Here is an 18,479-nt window from a genome sequence, read left to right as displayed (position 1 = left end):
AAGGATTCCTCGCTAGGGCTTCTCACCTCCTGGGACCTAGTAATGGCAGGGGAAGGGGTGCAGTGAGTGCCAGAGCCCAGCAGCCACTGTGATGTGTGTGTGTGTGTGTGTGTGTGTGTGTGTGTGGTGTGTGTGTAGGGGGACTGTCAGTGTCACCATGAATACATATAGGTTTGTGGACAGGCGAGCCAATCAGCCAGTGGGGTGACTGCCAGCGGTAGTGGCCCTCCAGCTTGTCCTAACTTTCCTCTGTGACCAGGAACAGGTCATGATTAAAACAGCAGGACATACTGGCCTTGTCTCAGCAGCCTTTGGTGCAGCTGGTCCTTCCCGTTCTGGAAGGAGTCTGCCCTGCAAAGTCTCCTCTCCCGGCTGAGCCTCAGTTTCCCCACCAGTAGGATGGCTGAGTGAGCACCTGTACACCAGCTGGAAACCTTGGGGAAGAGGAAAGGGCTCTGGAAGAGAGACCTGAGCCCCAGCAGTTCACAACCTAGGCCCTCCATCCCTAGGCAGGGGTTCCCAAGTCCTATAGCATCTGCCACGGAACAGGAGAGTGGGAGGCCCAGGGAAGCCCTTAAAGGTCCCTCCCCCAGCTCCCAGTTCTGACTTTTCTTACCTGCTCCCCTCTGCATGGTTATGAACACAGAGACAACTGGCCCCTGACAGCCCTCACCGCACACTCACCTGGACCTGACTCTGGATTTAGGGTCCAGACTCACATCTCCTGAAGCCTGCAAGGAGGTGCTTCTTTGAGCTCCGTGAGGCTGGAAGATACCGATTCCTACAGCCTTGGCTACTATGGCTGCACTCTGGCCGAATAAACAACTTCTCCAGGCCTGGGACTTAGAGTCCCCTCATCCCACCCCCGCTAAGAGGCTTTTACCAGTAAGGGAGTTGGGCACAAGTGACCATGAGCCAGCAGAACTGACCCAGTGGGACAACAGGCAAGGAGACCCTCCTTCACCTCCTGGGTCCTTCTGGCAGGGGTACAAAGCCCTTCCTTGTGTGTGTGGGGGGGTTGTAATCTGGGGCTGGGGGCAAAGTGGTACCCTGAAGAGACCCAGCCTGTCAAGTCACTTCCATACACCATTGCTCCCTCCTCAGCCCCAGGTCACATTCCAGGAGGGGCTCCTGGCTTCTCTTGGATAAAGCTAATCCAGGCCTGAGCCGGACTGTGAGGGGTGGAGGGGCTGGAACAAAGGTGCTGTGTCCCAGCTAAGGGGAACAGGCACCATTCCTTGGGGTGCATTTGGAGATGGGGGGCGGGGTGGAGGTGAGAGCTTCAAGACTTCAAGAGTCCTGGGGGACTGGAGGGGAGACAGACCTGAGACTCCAGTCACCCTAGAGGATCCCCACCTCCAAGGCCTTACCCTGTCCCCAAATCAGACACCTTCACTGCCACTGTGCCCACTTCCTTTATTTATTTTTGATCATTTATCATTTACAAAAGTTAAAAAGGGATGTGTGGGGGACAGGGGTGGAAGAGAAGGTGTTTCCCTTTGGGGCACAGGCGGGAAGAAGATGGGAGGCAAGAGGCTGGGTTCTGGGAAGAGTCTTGGGATCCCTGAAAGCAACGAGCTGCTCCGAGCCCCCACCCCTTCACCCTGCCCTATGTTGCAGGCCCAGCCCTCAGGGAGTTTCTGGGCTGCGGGCAGAGGGGTAAGGATGGTCCCCTGGGTAGCGCCTGGCATCTTGAATCCACTGCTGCGGCGGTCAGCTGGAAGAGCCCTGGGCAGATGTGCAGAGCCACCTCAGGCCCCGGTGGAGGACATGGTCTCAGCGGATGAAGGGTGCTGAGCGGTCGTTGGTGACAGTGGGGCGCAGCTTCACGGTGGCAAAGGGATTTGTACCCCTGTGGGGGATAGGCTTGGGTGAGGGGGGCAGAGACTCCCAGTCTGTGTTCCTAGGGAGAGTGGCCAGGCATCTGGCCAAGCGTCTGCTTCTTGCCACCCTCCCGTTCCGAGTCACCCGCTCCCATTTGGCTTCCTGCCCACTGGGACTCACCGTGGAAAGAGCTCTGGGGGTTGGTGTTCCCAGGACATAAGTTTCTGCACGAAGGGAGGGCAGGTTCAGGGGCGAAGGGAAGATGGGGTCCCACCCCTCACCCCAGGAGAACACAGGACTGGGAGGTAGAGGCCCTGCAGGGCTAGATTTGAGGACACTGTGCAGCCCGAAGTCTGGTTTCAAAGAAAACTCTAGGCTTCGCACAACGCCACGGGCTGGGGCTGACTGCCCCTGCGAGGTAAGGCCAGTGACCCCGTGCTCACTCCTTCACCACCACCCCCACCTCCCATCCCCGGCAGAAGAGTGGCCAAGGTCTCCCTTGCTGGGCTACTCCATATCGGCCAGGCAGAGGACAGGTGGGCTGACCTTGACGTCGGTGGCTGCCCCCATGCTGCCCACACTGCTCCGCCTGCTGCTGGGCAAGGGTGTGGGTGCGGGGCTGGGGGCACGGCTGGGGACGCGGCTCGGGGTCCTGGAGCGGGAATTGCTATCCCAGTAGTCTGATGAGGCTGCAGGATTGCCTGGCCTGTCCAAGAGGTCATCAAGGCTGTGGCTTCCCCGGAGGGGGTAGGACCTGAGTTAGAGAGAGCAGGCCGGCCTGGTGCCCCCTCCCACCTGCTGGGCCTAAGGCTGGGCGGGGCTGGGGGGGGGAAGAACTGTTGAAGGAGCCAAGGCACACAATAGCCTTCATTAGGAGGTGGGAAATCTGGGCCACAGCTCTCCAGAGGCCAAAGAGGATAGACCCATGAGATAGATTATCTCATAGATGTCCCCTGGAGGGAGGGACAGGAACACCCTTGGGGTCCCACCCCACCAACTAAGGTACCTGGAAGGCAGCTCATTCATTGGGCTCATGGGGGCCATGGAGTTCATGGGGGTCACAGGCTTCATGGGATTCACTGGCATCTCCTCCAAAGGTTTCACATAGGCCTCAGGGAACCAGCCACTCCTGTAGGGCAGACAGCAATGGCCGCTTGAGCATGGCCAAGTAAGCAGGGTGGCAGCCATTCTGGGCTCTGAAGGCATCTCAGACTCAGACAGGGGCCTGGGTTGCCCCCCCCCCACCCAACATGGCTTTCCTGGCAGTCAAGACCTAACAGAGCCTCATCCCAGCAGGGACTGAGGATCCTAGAAGAGGAGCTGGCATCTAAGTTGGCGAGCAGGCTGTTCAGGCCCTCAGGTCACATCTCCACGTCACAGTGTTCAGTGCCAGTTTGGAGTTGGCGTAGTGAGTGGCATAGTTATGAGTGTCCCTAGCCACCAGACTTGGTACCCCTTAATCTTTCAGGAAGCCCATGGGGCTGGGCAGCAGATACTGCGAGAATATTTTCCAAAGAGTACCCCTCATCTAAAAGTGGCTAATGTAACCATCCACACCCAGGGAGGAGACCCTTTTCCCGACCTCCACCCTGCTGGTATCCAGTAGGCTTTGGGTCGAGGCTCTGAAAGCCGTTTGTGGTGTGATGTGGCTCTGAATGGCAGGAGCTGGCGGTCACCTCTGCTCCTGGCCCACAGGGCACCAATCCGCCAACTTACACCTTAACTAGAAGTCACATTAGCTCCCTCAGGCCCACCTCTGCTCACCCACCCATCATTCACCTGGGCAGTCACCCACAGGCCTCCTCTGGTCGCCCATGAGTTCCCCTCAGTACATACAGGTGCTCATACCCCACATCCTACTCAGTCTCTTCCACCCAGTTCTCCTGTCTTCTACTCCCACATATTTCCACCTGGACCCCTCCACAACTCCACTCACAACCTGTCATTCACCCCCTCCCCCAGTGTTCTGTGGGAGTGCTCCCAGCTGTCACCTCTTGGCCCTTCAGAGTTCACATATTGATTTCTATCTATGTCTTCCTGTAAGTCCTGGGAGAGTCGCAGGCTGAGCCACACTCTGTCCCCTCCTGCAGAGTCCAGAGCCTTGCACACTCCCTAGAGGACCACCAGTCCCATTTGTGTGGACACGGAGGGGTGTGTGGCTCTCCCCCCTCCACACTAGGGTACAGGACAAACAGCTCGTGTAAGTTCTTCGGGCTGTCAACTGTGCAATGCCTGCAGAGAGGGCCCTTCCCTGCACCTCAGCTCCAGCACAAGAGCGCGCACAGAAAGTAGGGTTTGGCCAGGTTTCTGAGAGCCTGTTGCCCATCCCATCTGTCCCCTTCTCCAAGGCTCTTCTTAACCCCAGGAGTGGCTGAGTAGATGGAGGCAGGGCGGGGATTGGAGAAGAGGCCAGGGAGGCCTGGAAATCTCGGTGGAGCGCGGACCCTGGGGTTCCACTCACGCGGACGAGCCCTCCAGCTTGCCGTAGAGCCAGCCATTCTGAGCTTCGGGCACCAGCACTTCAACGACGTCTCCAGCCGAGAAGCGCAGCAGGGTGTGGTTGGCACCCTCCGAGTGGGAGACTAGGGCGCGGACTCTCCTGGCACCCCCGCCGCTCAGGCGCTCGCCGAAGGAATTGGACCGTGAGCGCTGGGTGCTGCTGGTGTAGAGCGAGGCTGCCCGGGGGGGGGGGGGGGGAAGGAATAAGTGAAAGTTCTCCCAACATTCTATCCTCCAACCCTTCTGCTGCAGCCCAGCCTCCATCCCCTTCCTGGTCCGCCCCCTGCACCTCTGTGCTTGGGGTACCCACAGGCCGACGGTGTCCGGGGCAGTGATCGGCGGTCTGGCTCCAACTGGGACGCGGACCTCGCCTCGGCGGGCTCGGGGCCGTAGGAGCCGGAGCCATGCCGGCTGCGGGGGGAACCATACTCTCCCAGGGGCCTCGGGGGCTGCGAGGGGAGAGGGTAGGGGGTGGGGCGGGAGGGGCGGAGCCTCGCTAGCCCCGACCCCAACCCCAGTCCCAGGGGTCGGCATATGGATTGGGAACACGGTAGGGCCACCACGGGGGCGCAGAGGCGACCCCCTGGCGCCAGGGAGCGAGGAGCGCAGCGTAGAGCGGGGATGCGGGGGGCGGCGGGCTCCAGATGCAGGGCGGTGGTACCCAGGACCCAGCGAAGGGCGGCGGGGGCGCGAAGGGCGGTGGGGGCGGCCAGGGCCTCACCATGTCCAGCCGGGTGGGCGTCAGGCGGCCCGAGGGGTAGGGCGGCCCCAGTGCCGGGCCCAGTAGCCCCGGGGAGTGGGCACGTGATGGGCTGCGGCTGGCCTCCGACTGTTCCTTCCATAGCACCACGCGGTTCTGTAGCATCCCCCGGGCCTGTTGAGGAACACTAGGTCAAGTGTGGCCGCAGACCCCGAGGCCCAACAGGTGTCACATCTTGGAAATTACTTGAAACACCACCTCTTAAGTCGGACTGTGGTGGTGCACTCGGGAGGCAAAGGCAGGCAGACCTCTGTGAGTTCAAGGCCAGCCTGTGTACAAGAGCTGATTCCTGGACAGGCTCCAAAGCTACTGAGAAACCCAGTCTCCAAAAACCAAAACAAAGCAAGACACCTGCACACCTGCACCTTGCAGAGGCAGCTGGGGCAGACCTGCTGGGGTTAACCACAATGTCTGAGGCCTGCCCACTCTTCCCTGGCCCATTCTATTCCAAGGAAACCACGGGCCTGTCAGGTTCTGGGCTCCATAGGGGACCATGGTCCTTCATCATGCACGCATCTCGTGGGCCCTAATCTGAACAAGCTGGATGCTGTATCATATAAAATAAGGTGAACTGGGAACTTTGAGTAGAGAAGTGTCTAGGCCATGTGGGAGACTCTGCCTCAGTTAATAAAGTGGAGATCAAGCCATGACAACCTGCCTTTATCTCATCTGCTTCTCCGAGTGGCCCTGTTACTCTCTCAGCCTTACAGAAGAGGGTTGCATTGTTCAGTGATGGTCTCAGTCACTGAGCGGCAGAGGCACCTCCCATGGCCACCGTTCAAGGATTTCTCCCTGGAAGCTAGAGCAGTGCTGGCAACCTCAGCGCAGTTTCCTGCTGCCGTGACCAGAAAGCGGCTGGCCCAGCAGACCTGGGTGGACACCATGTTTCCTTGCAGCCAGTAGTTAGCATAGGAGCTCACAGAGATGCTGGCACACTGGGCCCTGCCCTGTCTGTCTAGAGGGACCTTTGCCCGACTTGAGGGCCCCTGACCAGGCCTAAATCACCAAGGCTGGCCTGGCAGCACTAACTTCTCTCAGCCCTGCCCAGTCAGAAAGAGGGGAGCTGGGGTTCCAAGGCCAGAGAAGACACCATACATGAGTCTAAAAACGTACGGGTGGGGCGAAAAGGGGATTCTTGGATGATAAGAGTGACTAGCGGTGAGAAGAAGAGATGGCTCAGAGGGTAAAAATACTAGCTGCCCAAGCCTCATGACGCAGGCATGAAGCCTGATGCAGGGCACACATCTGTACGCTCGATGCTCCTGCAGCGAGGTGGGAGGTGGGGATGGGAGGCTCGCAGCCCAGCAGGCCTAGGGTACGCACAGTGCGGCAGTAGCTGTAATAAGAGACCCTGTCTGGATAAGGAGGAAGGCAAGAACCCACGGACCACGCATGCTCCATGGTACATGTATGCATCCACACAAATAAATATTAAAAAAAGAAAAGAAAGAAAAAGTCACCAGGACTGTGGTGGTGCACGCCTTTAATCCCAGCACTGAGGAGGCAGAGACAGGCGGATCTCTATGAGGTAGAGGCCAGCCTGGTCTACAGAGGGAGTTCCAGGACAGCCAGGCTTACACAGAGAAACCCTGTCTTAAAAAATAAAAACAAAAAGGAAAAAGAAAGAAGAAGCCAAATGCAGGCAGCGGTGGGGGTGGGGTGTGGTTTAGTTGGTAGACCATTAGCCTAGCATGCACCAAGTCTTGCAATCCATCCCTGCACTGTATAAACCAAGAAGAGGCGGTGCTCTCCTATAATCCCAGCACTCAGGAAGGAGAAGCAGCAGGATGGCTGCGAGTTTGAGGCTCTCCTGGGCTGCACAGCAAGTTCCAAGCTAGCCAGGGTTATTACATGGTCACAGGTTGCCATCAAGGTTTTTCCAGAACTTGAGAAATCTGCTTTGGGGCTGGGACATAGTTCCAGGGGAGGCAATCACCCAGCATGCACCAGGCCTCATGGTTTACCCCTAGCATTGCCAGAAAACAAAATGAGTACTAGGGAGCCAGCTCAGTGGTTAAAGCACCGGGGATGGGAGTTTCATTCTCCAGAAACCCTAAAAACTTGGAGGTCATAAATTGCCTCTCAAACTGGCTAGCTAGCCTGGCCGAACGAGCTCCAGTGATTTCTGGGTTCAGCAAGAGAACCTGATCCAGGAAGCAAATTGGAGACCAACAGAGGAAGATAGCAGAGGTCGCCCTTGGGCCCTACACACGTTCATGGGCACAAAAAACACATGGGAAAAAAAAAAAGAAATTGACTATAAATTAATAAGCAAAATGAAAGAAAAGATTATGATGTATCCCAGCGTGCAGGGGAACCTCTGAAAATGGAAGAAATGCCAATCTCACTTAGATAACTCATACTTATGAGGGGACATTCCACAGGGAGGCCATTTTACTTTCTGATTAGCCAAGATGAAAAAAGCAGCCCCAAGCTATTGTCGAGGTGCCCAGACGCGAATGTCTCCTGTACTGTGGGCGGACATACACAGTCAGCACTGTGTAGCCTGTGTCCTCAGGCTCACCCACTTCTTCTGCATCTGGAGACACTGAGAAAGACACCTTCCAGGGCCTAGGCCCTTCCTTGCATTGCTTCACATCTTGCTTTATGCTTTCTGCTTCTTCTTCTTCTTCTTTTTTTTTTTTCTTTTCAAGACAGGGTTTCTCTTTAGCTTTAGAGCCTGCCCTGGAACTAGCTCTTGTAGACCAGTCTGGCCTCGAACTCACAGAGATCCGCCTGCCTCTGCCTCCCGAGTGCTGGGATTAAAGGCATGCGCCACCGCCCGGCTCTGCTTCTATTGTAATACAGTCTGTTGGGTAATATATAGCAATTGCCTCAGGTCACAAGGAGTTGAGTCAGGCTGCACTGGGCAATAACCCCAAGCCATAAGGAATTGCTTAGTCCCCAGTCTTACCAGGCTGCTTCACCTTAGAAACAATATGCATGGTATTGAAAACAAAACCCTGGTCCCATTCCCAGTCAAACCACAAAACCTGGCTGTAACTTCCTGGTAGCTAGGAATGTCCCCAGTCCCTCTAGATGCACTAGCTTTACCATGTGGGAGGGTTGGGCTCCTCACTGGTCCAATAAAGCGGACTCAGCTCGTGTGCTTCTCTGCTTCGCTCTTACATCTGGGTCTTCTAGGCTGAAAGCCCTCCTTCCTCACTCCCCCAGGGTCGTTTCTTTGGGAGCACAGACACCCTCTACACTCACTATATGGGATAAATAGCCACCAGTCTGACCTAAGACCTGGTCTTTGTGACCTAGTGCAAATCTTGTTGAGGGACCTTCGGCTCTGAGCTCAATCCTCTGCTCTCCTCTGAGTCTTCCCATCCATCTTCATTCTGAGTCCTCCCTTTTCCCAGACTCTCTGATCTCCAGGCTGATTGCTGCCATCCACGCACCTAAATTCTTCAGGACAAGGTAACTCAGGTTCTCTGACCACACCCCAGGGGCTTCTTATTCCCTCCAAATCACAGAAGCTCGGAGGTTCTGGGAACCCCCACATTTCACTTGGTGATCCCCTCGAGTCTTAGTGGGGATGCCCCAGGTAGTGGGACAAGACTCCCACCAGTCCTGCTTGTCATTTCAAATTTAAACCAAATTATCAAGTGGACTCTAAATTATCTACCCAAAAAACCTCTCCCTTGGCTCGCCTCCAAGGTAATCTTAAAAAGTTCATTCTTAGCCGGGACGTGGTGGCACATGACTTTAATCCCAGCACTCAGGAGGCAGAGGCAGGTGGATCTCTGTATTTGAGGCCAGCTTGGTCTACGGAGTGAGTTCCAGGACAGACAAGGCTATAAAGAGAAATCCTGTCTCTTAAAAAGAAAAGAAAAAAAAAAACCTTTATCTTATTGAGCTCCAGCCACCAAACTCCTTCAAATCTGCTCAGATCTGGTCTCAATACCCCTTCAATAGTGGCCATCACTACCCCAATTCGAAATTTTGGATTTTGGCATTCTTACAGACTTAGATAACTTTTTCAAATGAAATAGCACCAAGGTGCCCTATGCCCAAGGATTTTTGCCCTTCACTTTTGCCTCTCTCTAAATTCCTGCTCTGCCCACCAGGTCCTCTACCCTGAAAAACCTGGACCCCAACCTAACGCCTCTCCAGTGTCCTGGCTTGTAATCCAGCTGATGAACCTCTCCCTACAACATCCCTACCCGCCAGCAACAATCTCCCTGCTGCCCAGCCCTTGTCCTCACCCTCTGCATGCCTTCCCACACCCCCACTTTTACAATAGTCTGCCAAAAAGTAGGGAGTACATATCTTCCCATAACCTTTTGTTCCAAACAGCTAGACATGGTCACCGGACACCAGCTGCTCTGTCTCCAGAAACTGATCACAGCGGCAATGCTTGTCTCTGAGGCAAATAAAATCTCACTTCCTATCCCCTCCACCCCCACTACACGCTCACTCAAGGACCTCATTGACCACCAGGCTTTCCCAGCACTCCCCTAATTCAGAGTCCGCTTCCCACAGTTATTGATTAGATCCCACCCATTCCTCAGCCCCGACACACGCTTCCCCGATAACCCCTTCAGGTCCTCAGTTCTCCCTCATTCTTTCTCTGAGACACACATGGCCTACCTTCCAACCCTTTGCCCATTGGACCCCAATCAATAGGACTACATGTCCTCAAGAAGAGTCCTGCAGAATTTCATTTCCGTGGTGTTGGAATCTGGAATGGATGCCTTACCTCCTACTTTGAACAAGCTTGTGCTATGTATGTTAACGACGTGGAAGCCAGGACTGTCCCTGGCCTGTAGGAGACTCAAGCACCATGGCTGCCTCCAGACAGGCCATGCCCCTCGGAAACATGACGATGGATGTGTGGACACTAACTGGTCTTTCCTGTGTCAATTTTGCTAGTCCAAAGGCATGAGTTGGGGCACCCACACAGGGACAGGGAGTCAATTCATTTATTGGATGGGGGAGGCATAATTTGGAAATTAACCATTAAAAAAATCTACACAATTTCAGAATGGGATTATACATCCATGGGGCAAATGACCCCTCCAAACCTTACAGCTGTCCCTAGAGGCCAAAACCATCTCTGCTCCTGTGAGCACAACCTGGACACCCCAGTCCACCAACTCACTCCTGGGGTCAGGACCCCACAATCACACTCACCCTTCTTTATCCCCACATCCCTCTCATAAAAATGCTCCAGCTGGAAAATTCCAGCCGTCCAGAGCCAGGGAAGAGTTTCTGGATTTGTCTGAGAGCCAGCCAATGACATATACCAGGCAGGCATATCCAACCTAGTGCAGACCAGTCAACAGATAAACCCTGCTTAGCCAGAACCCTGGTTCAAATCATTGTCAAGGTCAACCGCGTAGGGCCAGAATCAAATTGTACCAGGGTGGTTCCCAAGGCAAGAGCATCTAACGGGACTTGCTTTGCCTGTCAGGATGATACTTAACAGTTGCTACCCTAGAGGACCATGGGCCAGCCATCCTCACTGTGGAGGCCCCAAAATGTGAGCCTGTTTCCACCGGTGACCAAATGTCAGAGAGTTGGAACTTTTCTCTAGTCCTCCAAGGTTATTGAGCTCCTACTTCAAAACAAAGGTCCCACCTAGATGTAGATCCGCTCTCACAAGGCTACTGTCAACAGGTATGGCTAATAGCCAGACCTTGTGCTTCAGGAATAGGGAAGTAGATTGTTCTTACCTCAGACAAGAGTCTAAGGATCCAACTAAGTTCCAGTTCCCTTAAGGAGATAACTTGGGATTCCCCCCAGGGAGTGGTTTGCCCACAGAGTGTTTAGTCTAGGGTGTGAGCGTGACTTGTTTTGTTCTAGCAACAGAATGTTTAACTGCGGGTGTAGCCTGCGACCTTCAATTGGCCTGTTCGTGTCCGTGTAGCATGTTAATGCAGTCTTTTGTCTTACTCCTACCTTTTGGGGTCAGGGTATTTTAAGCAAAGGAAAATTAAAGGCAGGTGAATTTTCAGAACTCACTGGAATTCCCTCCCAATACTATCCTATATGTTTCTCTGTTTTATTATTTTCATCTGCGTCTTCATATTCTTTATTATATTTCTAATCCCCATGCCCATACCCTGGCAAGAGGTATTTTTGTTGTGGATGGTCCTGACACCTCACACTAGGCTTAGATGCCAGTGTGACTTTTTTTCAATATCTTGCCCATAACAGCAGGAGAAGGGAAGCCCGGGCCTGCTTCAGTACTCCTGGGGGTGGCCCTACAGAGGCATCAATGGCTCCAATGGTTACCACATGGTCAACTGACCAATCAGATTAAGGAAGACCTGACCTTGGGACAACACAGCATTAGACGCCTTGCAAAAACAAATAAATTCCCTGGCTGTGGTGGTCCTCCAAAATCACAGAGGACTTAATGACTGCCAACAGGAAGGACCTGTGCCTTCCTAGAGGAAGGATGCTGTTTTCATGGGAACCAACCTGGCCCAGTATGGGTAAATGCTAAACGATTATTAGAAAAAAGTCAAACCCAGAGAAAGGACACCTGACTACTTGGAGACCACAGACTGCCCCCTTGGCAGGCCCAGTCACTATGACCATGCTAACTTTACTCATTGGTCCCTGCCTTTTCAGCTGTCTCACTGAGTTGCTCCAACCAAGACTACAAGCTTTCACTGCCCAGAGGGTCACTACCAGCTCCTATCCCACCTGGAAGGGACCCCAACATGATCCCCTTCCACCGTTAAGACCATTGACTCCCTCCTGCTGAAAGAAGACCCCCTGAAAAAAGTCCACAGCCCCTCCCTCTTAGCCCCTTTACCGTCCCAGAGCTGGGATCTGTTGGATAATACCCTTAGGACACGAGGAAGTCATGACTGTATGGGGCGCTAGCCCCTAGCCATATAGTCCATTCCTCCTGTAGAGACAACACCTTCCTGTGTCAGAAACAACCTACCTCGCTCCCAATAAAACCTCAAAATTAACTGTAACTTCCTGGTGGCTACCCACATATGCATGCATGAATATATATATACCTGTCCCTTAGGTATATACTAGCCCCACTAAGCAAGCTCAACCTTTATCCTTTGAGAAGGTTGGGGCCCGTTGCTGTCCCAATAAAGTGGTCTCAGCCTGTTAAGATCATGTCTGTCTGCCTCTGGCTCACTTTTCTGACACAGCATCTATGGTTGGCTCCCAGAGTCAGATCTGGGGTGCCCTACATCCCAAGTGAGGCAGAGAACATGCTTCCTGTTGCCTATGCACAGAAGAAGTTGGTTTGATTCACACACAGCTCCCTCCTGAGTGGTATTTGGGGAAAGGAACAACCCTGCTCTTAAGGAGGTTGGAGGTTAGCTGCTCAGGGCATGGACAGAAAGCAGCTTCCCCCTAAAGGCAAGATGCTGTGGTCACCAAATAGGGAAAAAATACCCAGCTTTTAGCATTTAGGGAAACACATCCAGGGGAACACAAGTCAACACACAGAGATGCCACCTCATGCCAAGGTGGATGGCTAAAAGCAAAATGGCTGTAATAAGAGCAGGCAAGGGTGTGAAGAGATCACAGATTGCCAACTGAAAGTATATGGAAGTCTCCCAAATGGTTAAATGTAGCATTAGCATACAGTCATCAACCTGAGAGTTGAGTACCCAATGGAAATGAAAGCCTGCCCCACACTAACTCCTTACAGGATGCTCCAAACAACGTCTCACTAAGTGTCCAGCAGGGACTGGACATCCAGACACAATTCTGCAGAAAAAGGAAAGCCGGTGACAAAGGCCCCACTCTGATATGAATGCCCACAGTGGGCAACTCTCCTGAGACAGGAAGTCACCGGGAGTCATCCAGAGCTGCAGGTGGACTGGCTGGAGAGAGACAGCAGAGGACTGGGCTGGCTAATGTAAGAGTTCTAGGCTGATGGCTGTGACAGCTGCACACTGGGAGTCTACTAAAGACTGTCAGCCATCTATAGAGACTGGCGTGGCTAGAGACTTGCTTTAGAGAAGACAGGAAACAACATATACGTGATGGGGAGAGGGACTAAGAGGGCACCATGAAGACTACGCAGTAACTCAACAGGCCTGGCAAGAATCAGGGGAGGACAGGGGACACAGTATCTCAGGTCAGTTAGCAGGGGATACCCTAGGTGTCCTTGAATGGGGACGGCGGAATAGGCATTTAGAAGACGCAGGCTGAGGAGGCAGCTCTGTTGTTGGTGGAGTACCTGCCTGTTGGTGGAGTACCTGCCTGTTGGTGAAGTACCTGCCTGTTGGTGGAGTACCTGCCTGTTGGTGGAGTACCTGCCTGTTGGTGGAGTACCTGCCTGTTGGTGGAGTATCTGGCTGTTGGTGGAGTATCTGGCTGTTAGTGGAGTACCTGCCTGTTGGTGGAGTATCTGGCTGTTTGTGGAGTATCTAATGGCATACATGAAGACAGCCCCGGCTGGGTTCAGCCCCTAGCACTACATAACACTATATGGTGGAATGTGCCTGTCATCCCAACAGTTGAGGTAGACAGGAGGGTCAGAAGTTAAAGGTCATTCTTGGCTACAGAGTGAGTTAGGAGCCAACGTGGGCTATCTGAGACCCTGTCTCAAAAAGAAGAAGAGCAGGAGGAGGAAGGACAGAAAGAAGGAAAAAGAAGAGAAGAAAGAAAGAAGGAGGAGGAAGAAGTGACAATGATGATCACAGGTGTCAAATTGGCCAAAAGCCAAAACTCAGCCTATGTGTTACTAATGGAAGCCCATACTTGAAGAAAAACAAGAATGTGCTAAAATCGGAGCACAATCAAAAACATCAAATTTGACTCCGAGAGCTATCAAGCACACAGAAAGATGACCTTAATGAGAAGGGTCTAACAATCTTACACCCCAAAGCACAGAACAACACACCAAGTACAGAAAGCAAAACCATCAGAAATCCAACAGAATGGAGAAAACCAGGCTGTTCCAGCAGAGAGCACAAAGCTTCCAAAGTTCTCGTCTCGTCACTGCGCAATCCTGTCACCGAATGCATGGACGATGGGCACGCGCATTCAGCACTTTTAAAGAAACGGAAACGCACCAGGTAGTGGTAGCACAGTCCTTTAATCCCAGCACTCGGGAGGCAGAGGCAGGTGGATCTCTGTGAGTTCGAGGCCAGCCTGGTCTAATGAGTTCCAGGATGGCCAGGGTTGTTACCCAGAGAAACCCTGTCTAAAAGAAAGAAAGAAAAGAAAAGGCAAAACAAGAAAAATGGGAGCCAGCAGGACAGCTCGGACAGCTCTTTGTAACAGAGAGATTGCTGCCAAAGCCTGACTGGTGCTCCGAGTTGAGTACTGGAAGCCGAGAAAGGCTAAAAGAGAGAACCAACTCCACAGAATTGTCCTCTGACCCAATTAAACAAACGACTTGCATATGAACGAATAAAGGTTTGTATGCAAAGCAAATCAGAATTAATAATATATGCAAATGGATAGAGAAACAAGAGTGTTGTGAGGCTGATTTCTACTCAGGGAAGAGAGGAGGAAGGAGCACCGCTGCTTCCTGCACACAGCTGATTCGGGAGGCATGGCTTTCTCTCCCCAGCCCCACTCACCCGGCCCAAGAACTGCAGGAAGGTATTGGAGAGCAGCAGGTGCTTCTCGGCCAGGAAGCGGTAGCGCCGCTTCTCTTCCAGCTCGGCTGCGCGCTTACTCTCGGACACAAAGGCCTGCATCTGTGCATGCAGCCGATTCACGCTCTCCTGGGGGCAGAAGGAGAAGGTTCTGGCTGGGGGCCTGAGCCCTGTCCTCAGATGCCCCCTCTCTAGGCCTCTCCTGAATGCGTGGTTTGCACCTTCAGCCTGTGTCCCTCTGTCTCTGGTACCCTGCACATGGGGGTGCAGAGTGGCCATAGGGAGGATGGTTTCTGGGAACAGGAATGAGAGGACGAGGGGTGCTCTACTTGGAAGGGAGATTCTGGGGAGAGCAGACAGGAGCTCATTAAAAGGGCGGCAAAGGAAGCAAGGGTCCAAAGACTGAGGCAGCGAGGGTGGGGCGCCCTGGGAGTGCCCTTGGTAGGGACTGGATTCTTCTTTTCAGGCAGATCTGTGGGTAGATCTGTTTTTGCTACCAATCCAAGAGCCACAGGCCCAATGGTCCAATTTTCTCAGTGAGGCTGAGGAAGGTGCTGAGGATGGCCTTTGCCGACTCTCCCCTGCTGCGATCCCCACAGCTGGGATCATTTTGTGTGGAGGCGCTCACAAGGGTGCTAGGGTTTCCCCAGAGACTTGTTCCCAGCCCCTCAGCCTTCACACCTTCATCTCCCGCGCGTTCTTGTCCCTCTTGCGTTCCATGTGCCACAGCTCAGACATGCACTTCTCCAGGTTGGCCGCTCGGCGGCGATACTCAATCTCATAGTGCTGGGAGCTATCCTGAGATAGGACAGAGAGACAGGAGGATCCCCACATCAAAGAGGCCAGGGCTCAGAGTAGTGGACCAGGAGCCAGGGGCCCAAATGGGACTGTGTACAACCTGAGGCAGGTGGATGCTTGGCACTGGCCTACCTGACCTTCTCTTGCGAAGGTGCGCCTCTGCGCGCCTGCGCACATACGCCTTCTGTTTGGGAGGGGCTGGCACAGAGGGACAAACTTACTTTGATGAACTGCATGTCCAGCTTGGTATTCTTCTCCATGTGCTGAAGCAGGTCTCCGTGGAATGTCTGCACCTGTGAGGAGCACAGTTTTACTTCTTATTAGAATGCTGCCCACCATATCCATAACACACCGGGCCCTGGCCCACATAAACAGATAAACGGTCATGAGGCTAGAGGAAGGATGGCAGAGTTGACCAGATGGTTTCTGGCTTGGAATCCTTCAGTGAATGCGTCGAAGGCCCCTGGGTCTCATTTAGAATCAGTCTGGGCCTGTGTACTCAGTTCCCTCTGCCTGTAGTTCCCGATCCATCTTCAAATGCCCCTCTGCTGAGAACTTTTCCTGCCGCAGGCAGAACCCGCACCCTCGCTGGTTTCTATAATGCACACCCATTCCTTTGCTCTTCCGCCCATGGGGAAGAATTTACTGCAGTTCCCTGTCCACACTCTACTGGAACTGTACTGCGTATGGGGGAAGTGAGGCTCTCTGGTTCCCAGAGCATGGCAGGACCTGCCCTATACCAGGGTCCAGAGCTGCAGAGGCCTGGGAAGGGGGAGGCATGTGGGGAGCCCCTCATAAGCATCCCCTGGACAGCAGGAGAAGGCTGCCGAGCTGAGATTCAAAAGAGCTGCATATCAGCCCTCATTCTGCTTCAGCTGTGCTTTGTGACCTCGGACTAGTTGATCTCCCACTCTGGGCCTCAGTTTTCCTAGAGCTTGGTCTGATGCTGTGGGCGGGGTTGGACCCTGGCACATCCCTCTACCCTCTCTCAGCTTCCCTGAGGCCTCACAGTGCTAGGGAGGAGTTAAGCCTGAGCCACTGGGTGCTAGTCACCTGGGAACAGATTACCTCCACCGTCTGACAAGTTCACTTCTGTCAGCTCCGAGAGCCCTTTCTGTGTCCTTTCGTCACCCGTGGGAGGCTTCCTGCTGCTCTGGGCCCTTCCCATGGGGCTAAGGTGTCACACAGAAAAGCAATGCTGGGAGCTTCCCCATGAGCAGGGAGTTAGTATACTAGAATTTTTAAGGGTCTCCCAAGGTTGTTCCTAAGAACTTGTTGGTGGTTGGTCAGCCAGGGACCCTGAGGCTCCTTTTCGTACAAGTCCTAGAACCACAGCTGCTGCCACCAGCCTGTGTCTGAGGATGCTTATGAGAGCAGCAAACAGAAAAGTGGATCATTCCAGAGCATCAGATGAGTGTTCTTGCTGGACGGGACCACTGGAGGGTGTGGCCCTCACAGTGCTGTCTGCTTATATCTTTTTTTTTTTAAGATTTATTTATTTATTATGTACACAACATTCTGCCTCCCATGTATGCCCACACGCCAGAGAGGGCGCCAGATCTCATTACAGATGGTTGTGAGCCACCATGTGGTTGCTGGGAATTGAACTCAGGACCTCTGGAAGAGCAGCCAGTGCTCTTAACCACTGAGCCATCTCTCCAGCCCCTGTCTGCTTATATCTTACATCCATGTCTACCTGCTCTCTTCATGATGCTGACTCACACCAAAGACGCATGCGTGTGTTCCTGAAAACCCCCGTCTTCTGCACAATCAGCAAACATAAACCACAGAGCCTGAGGAAGGCGTGGGGCTGGGCACATCCTCATCCCCAGGCCCTTGTGGGACCAGACACAGTGAGTGGCGAGTTACCCCACGGGAAACTACTGACAGACAGACTCACTCAGGATGCTTTAACTGGGAGAGCCTGCCTGTGGAGACCCGGACAGGGCAAGACACAGAACATCGTGGGTGGCCATGGGAAGTGGAGCAGCCTGCCCTGACAGCCGTGCTGCAGAATTCCTGCAAGGGTAGCCTGCAGGGCTCTCCGGTGCAGTGGCAAAACTGAGGCTGCTCATGGGGCTCTCTTGTCCTGTGTGAGCTGAGGCACATGCCATGGTCAAGGACAATAGAACAGGGCAGTCGTATATTACTCTCTCCCGCTGCTGTGGTGTGGCTGTGACGGCTGAAGGCGGAGAAGACACAGGCTGACTGTCAGGTGGGGTCAGGTGCCACAGGCGTGTGAAAGTCTCCCTCAAGCTGAAGCGCTCTAACAGAGACTAAACTAAAGCAAAGGCCTCACTGCAGAGAAACCAGAGGAATGCCTGTTATCAACAGATAGCTTAGGACCCAAGAAAGTCACCAAATCCAGGGAAGGCTGAGGGATTCCTTCTGCCTGTCCTTACAGGGCACCTTCACGGCATTAGAGGATCCTGTGAGGTCCTGGACACAGACAAAGGGAATCGTGCAAGCAGATCACCAAGCCCTGTGAAGGGCCGGCAGCCGCCCTGTCTTCCTTTGCTGCACTGGGTGGAAAACCCAGGCCCTGGCTCTACCACTGAGCCACTTATCAGCTGGATAAGGAGTCTCTTGAAGCTGCCTCAATGGATCAACCCTAGCTCTTTTCCCCTTGAGCCCCCAGCTCAGCCATCATGCCCAAACAACATTTTTCCAGTCCACCTATGACAGCGACCCACAACACCACGGTGCGACATTCCGTGCCAGTCTGGGGACTCGTCACTGCACACAGTTGACACCCACTCCCCCTCGGATGCCTTCCCTCAGCCCTGCAGCTTCATCCAGCCTTGACTCCCGCGGGGCTCTGCTTCTGCCGCACCCTGGTCAGCTCCTCGGGTGTTGATGTTGATAATTCACAGGTGCTCAGCCCAGACCCCCATCCCAACACGACTGATTTTCCTGACCGCTGATGCCTGGCTAAAAAGCTGTCAGCAACCCTGGAGGACTAGCTCAGCGGTTCTCAACCTGTGGGTCGCAATCCCCTTAGGGTCACATAGCAGATATTTACAATTTACAACAGTAGGAAAATTACAGTTATGAAG

General features: G+C 53.7%; 1 protein-coding gene across 4 annotated transcripts in view; it reads right to left on the bottom strand.

Moving 5' to 3' along the window:
• Positions 1 to 1,396: 1,396 nt before the first annotated feature.
• The window catches only part of Baiap2l2 (BAR/IMD domain containing adaptor protein 2 like 2), a 29,242-nt gene continuing 12,159 nt past the window's right edge, over positions 1,397 to 18,479 (bottom strand). The window contains exons 5-14 of one of the 4 annotated variants that reach the window (XM_087898982.1): positions 15,645 to 15,716; positions 15,307 to 15,423; positions 14,608 to 14,754; positions 5,045 to 5,197; positions 4,634 to 4,772; positions 4,286 to 4,499; positions 2,831 to 2,953; positions 2,371 to 2,557; positions 2,005 to 2,048; positions 1,397 to 1,852 (exon numbers count right to left, since the gene is read on the bottom strand). In XM_087898982.1, coding sequence (XP_087755108.1) covers positions 1,777 to 1,852; positions 2,005 to 2,048; positions 2,371 to 2,557; positions 2,831 to 2,953; positions 4,286 to 4,499; positions 4,634 to 4,772; positions 5,045 to 5,197; positions 14,608 to 14,754; positions 15,307 to 15,423; positions 15,645 to 15,716 — 1,272 coding nt within the window. In that variant the 3' untranslated portion in view covers positions 1,397 to 1,776. Of the gene's footprint in view, positions 1,853 to 2,004; positions 2,049 to 2,370; positions 2,579 to 2,830; positions 2,954 to 4,285; positions 4,500 to 4,633; positions 4,773 to 5,044; positions 5,198 to 14,607; positions 14,755 to 15,306; positions 15,424 to 15,644; positions 15,717 to 18,479 lie in introns of all 4 variants that reach the window. The other 3 variants (XM_087898983.1, XM_087898981.1, XM_087898984.1) reach the window with 3 other exon arrangements.

The sequence above is a fragment of the Myodes glareolus genome, chromosome 19 (genome assembly GCF_982192425.1).
Source record: "Myodes glareolus chromosome 19, mMyoGla1.1, whole genome shotgun sequence".
Taxonomy (NCBI): domain Eukaryota; kingdom Metazoa; phylum Chordata; class Mammalia; order Rodentia; family Cricetidae; genus Myodes; species Myodes glareolus.
Note: the sequence above shows the minus strand (reverse complement) of the source record. Positions and strands in the feature narration are given on the sequence as shown.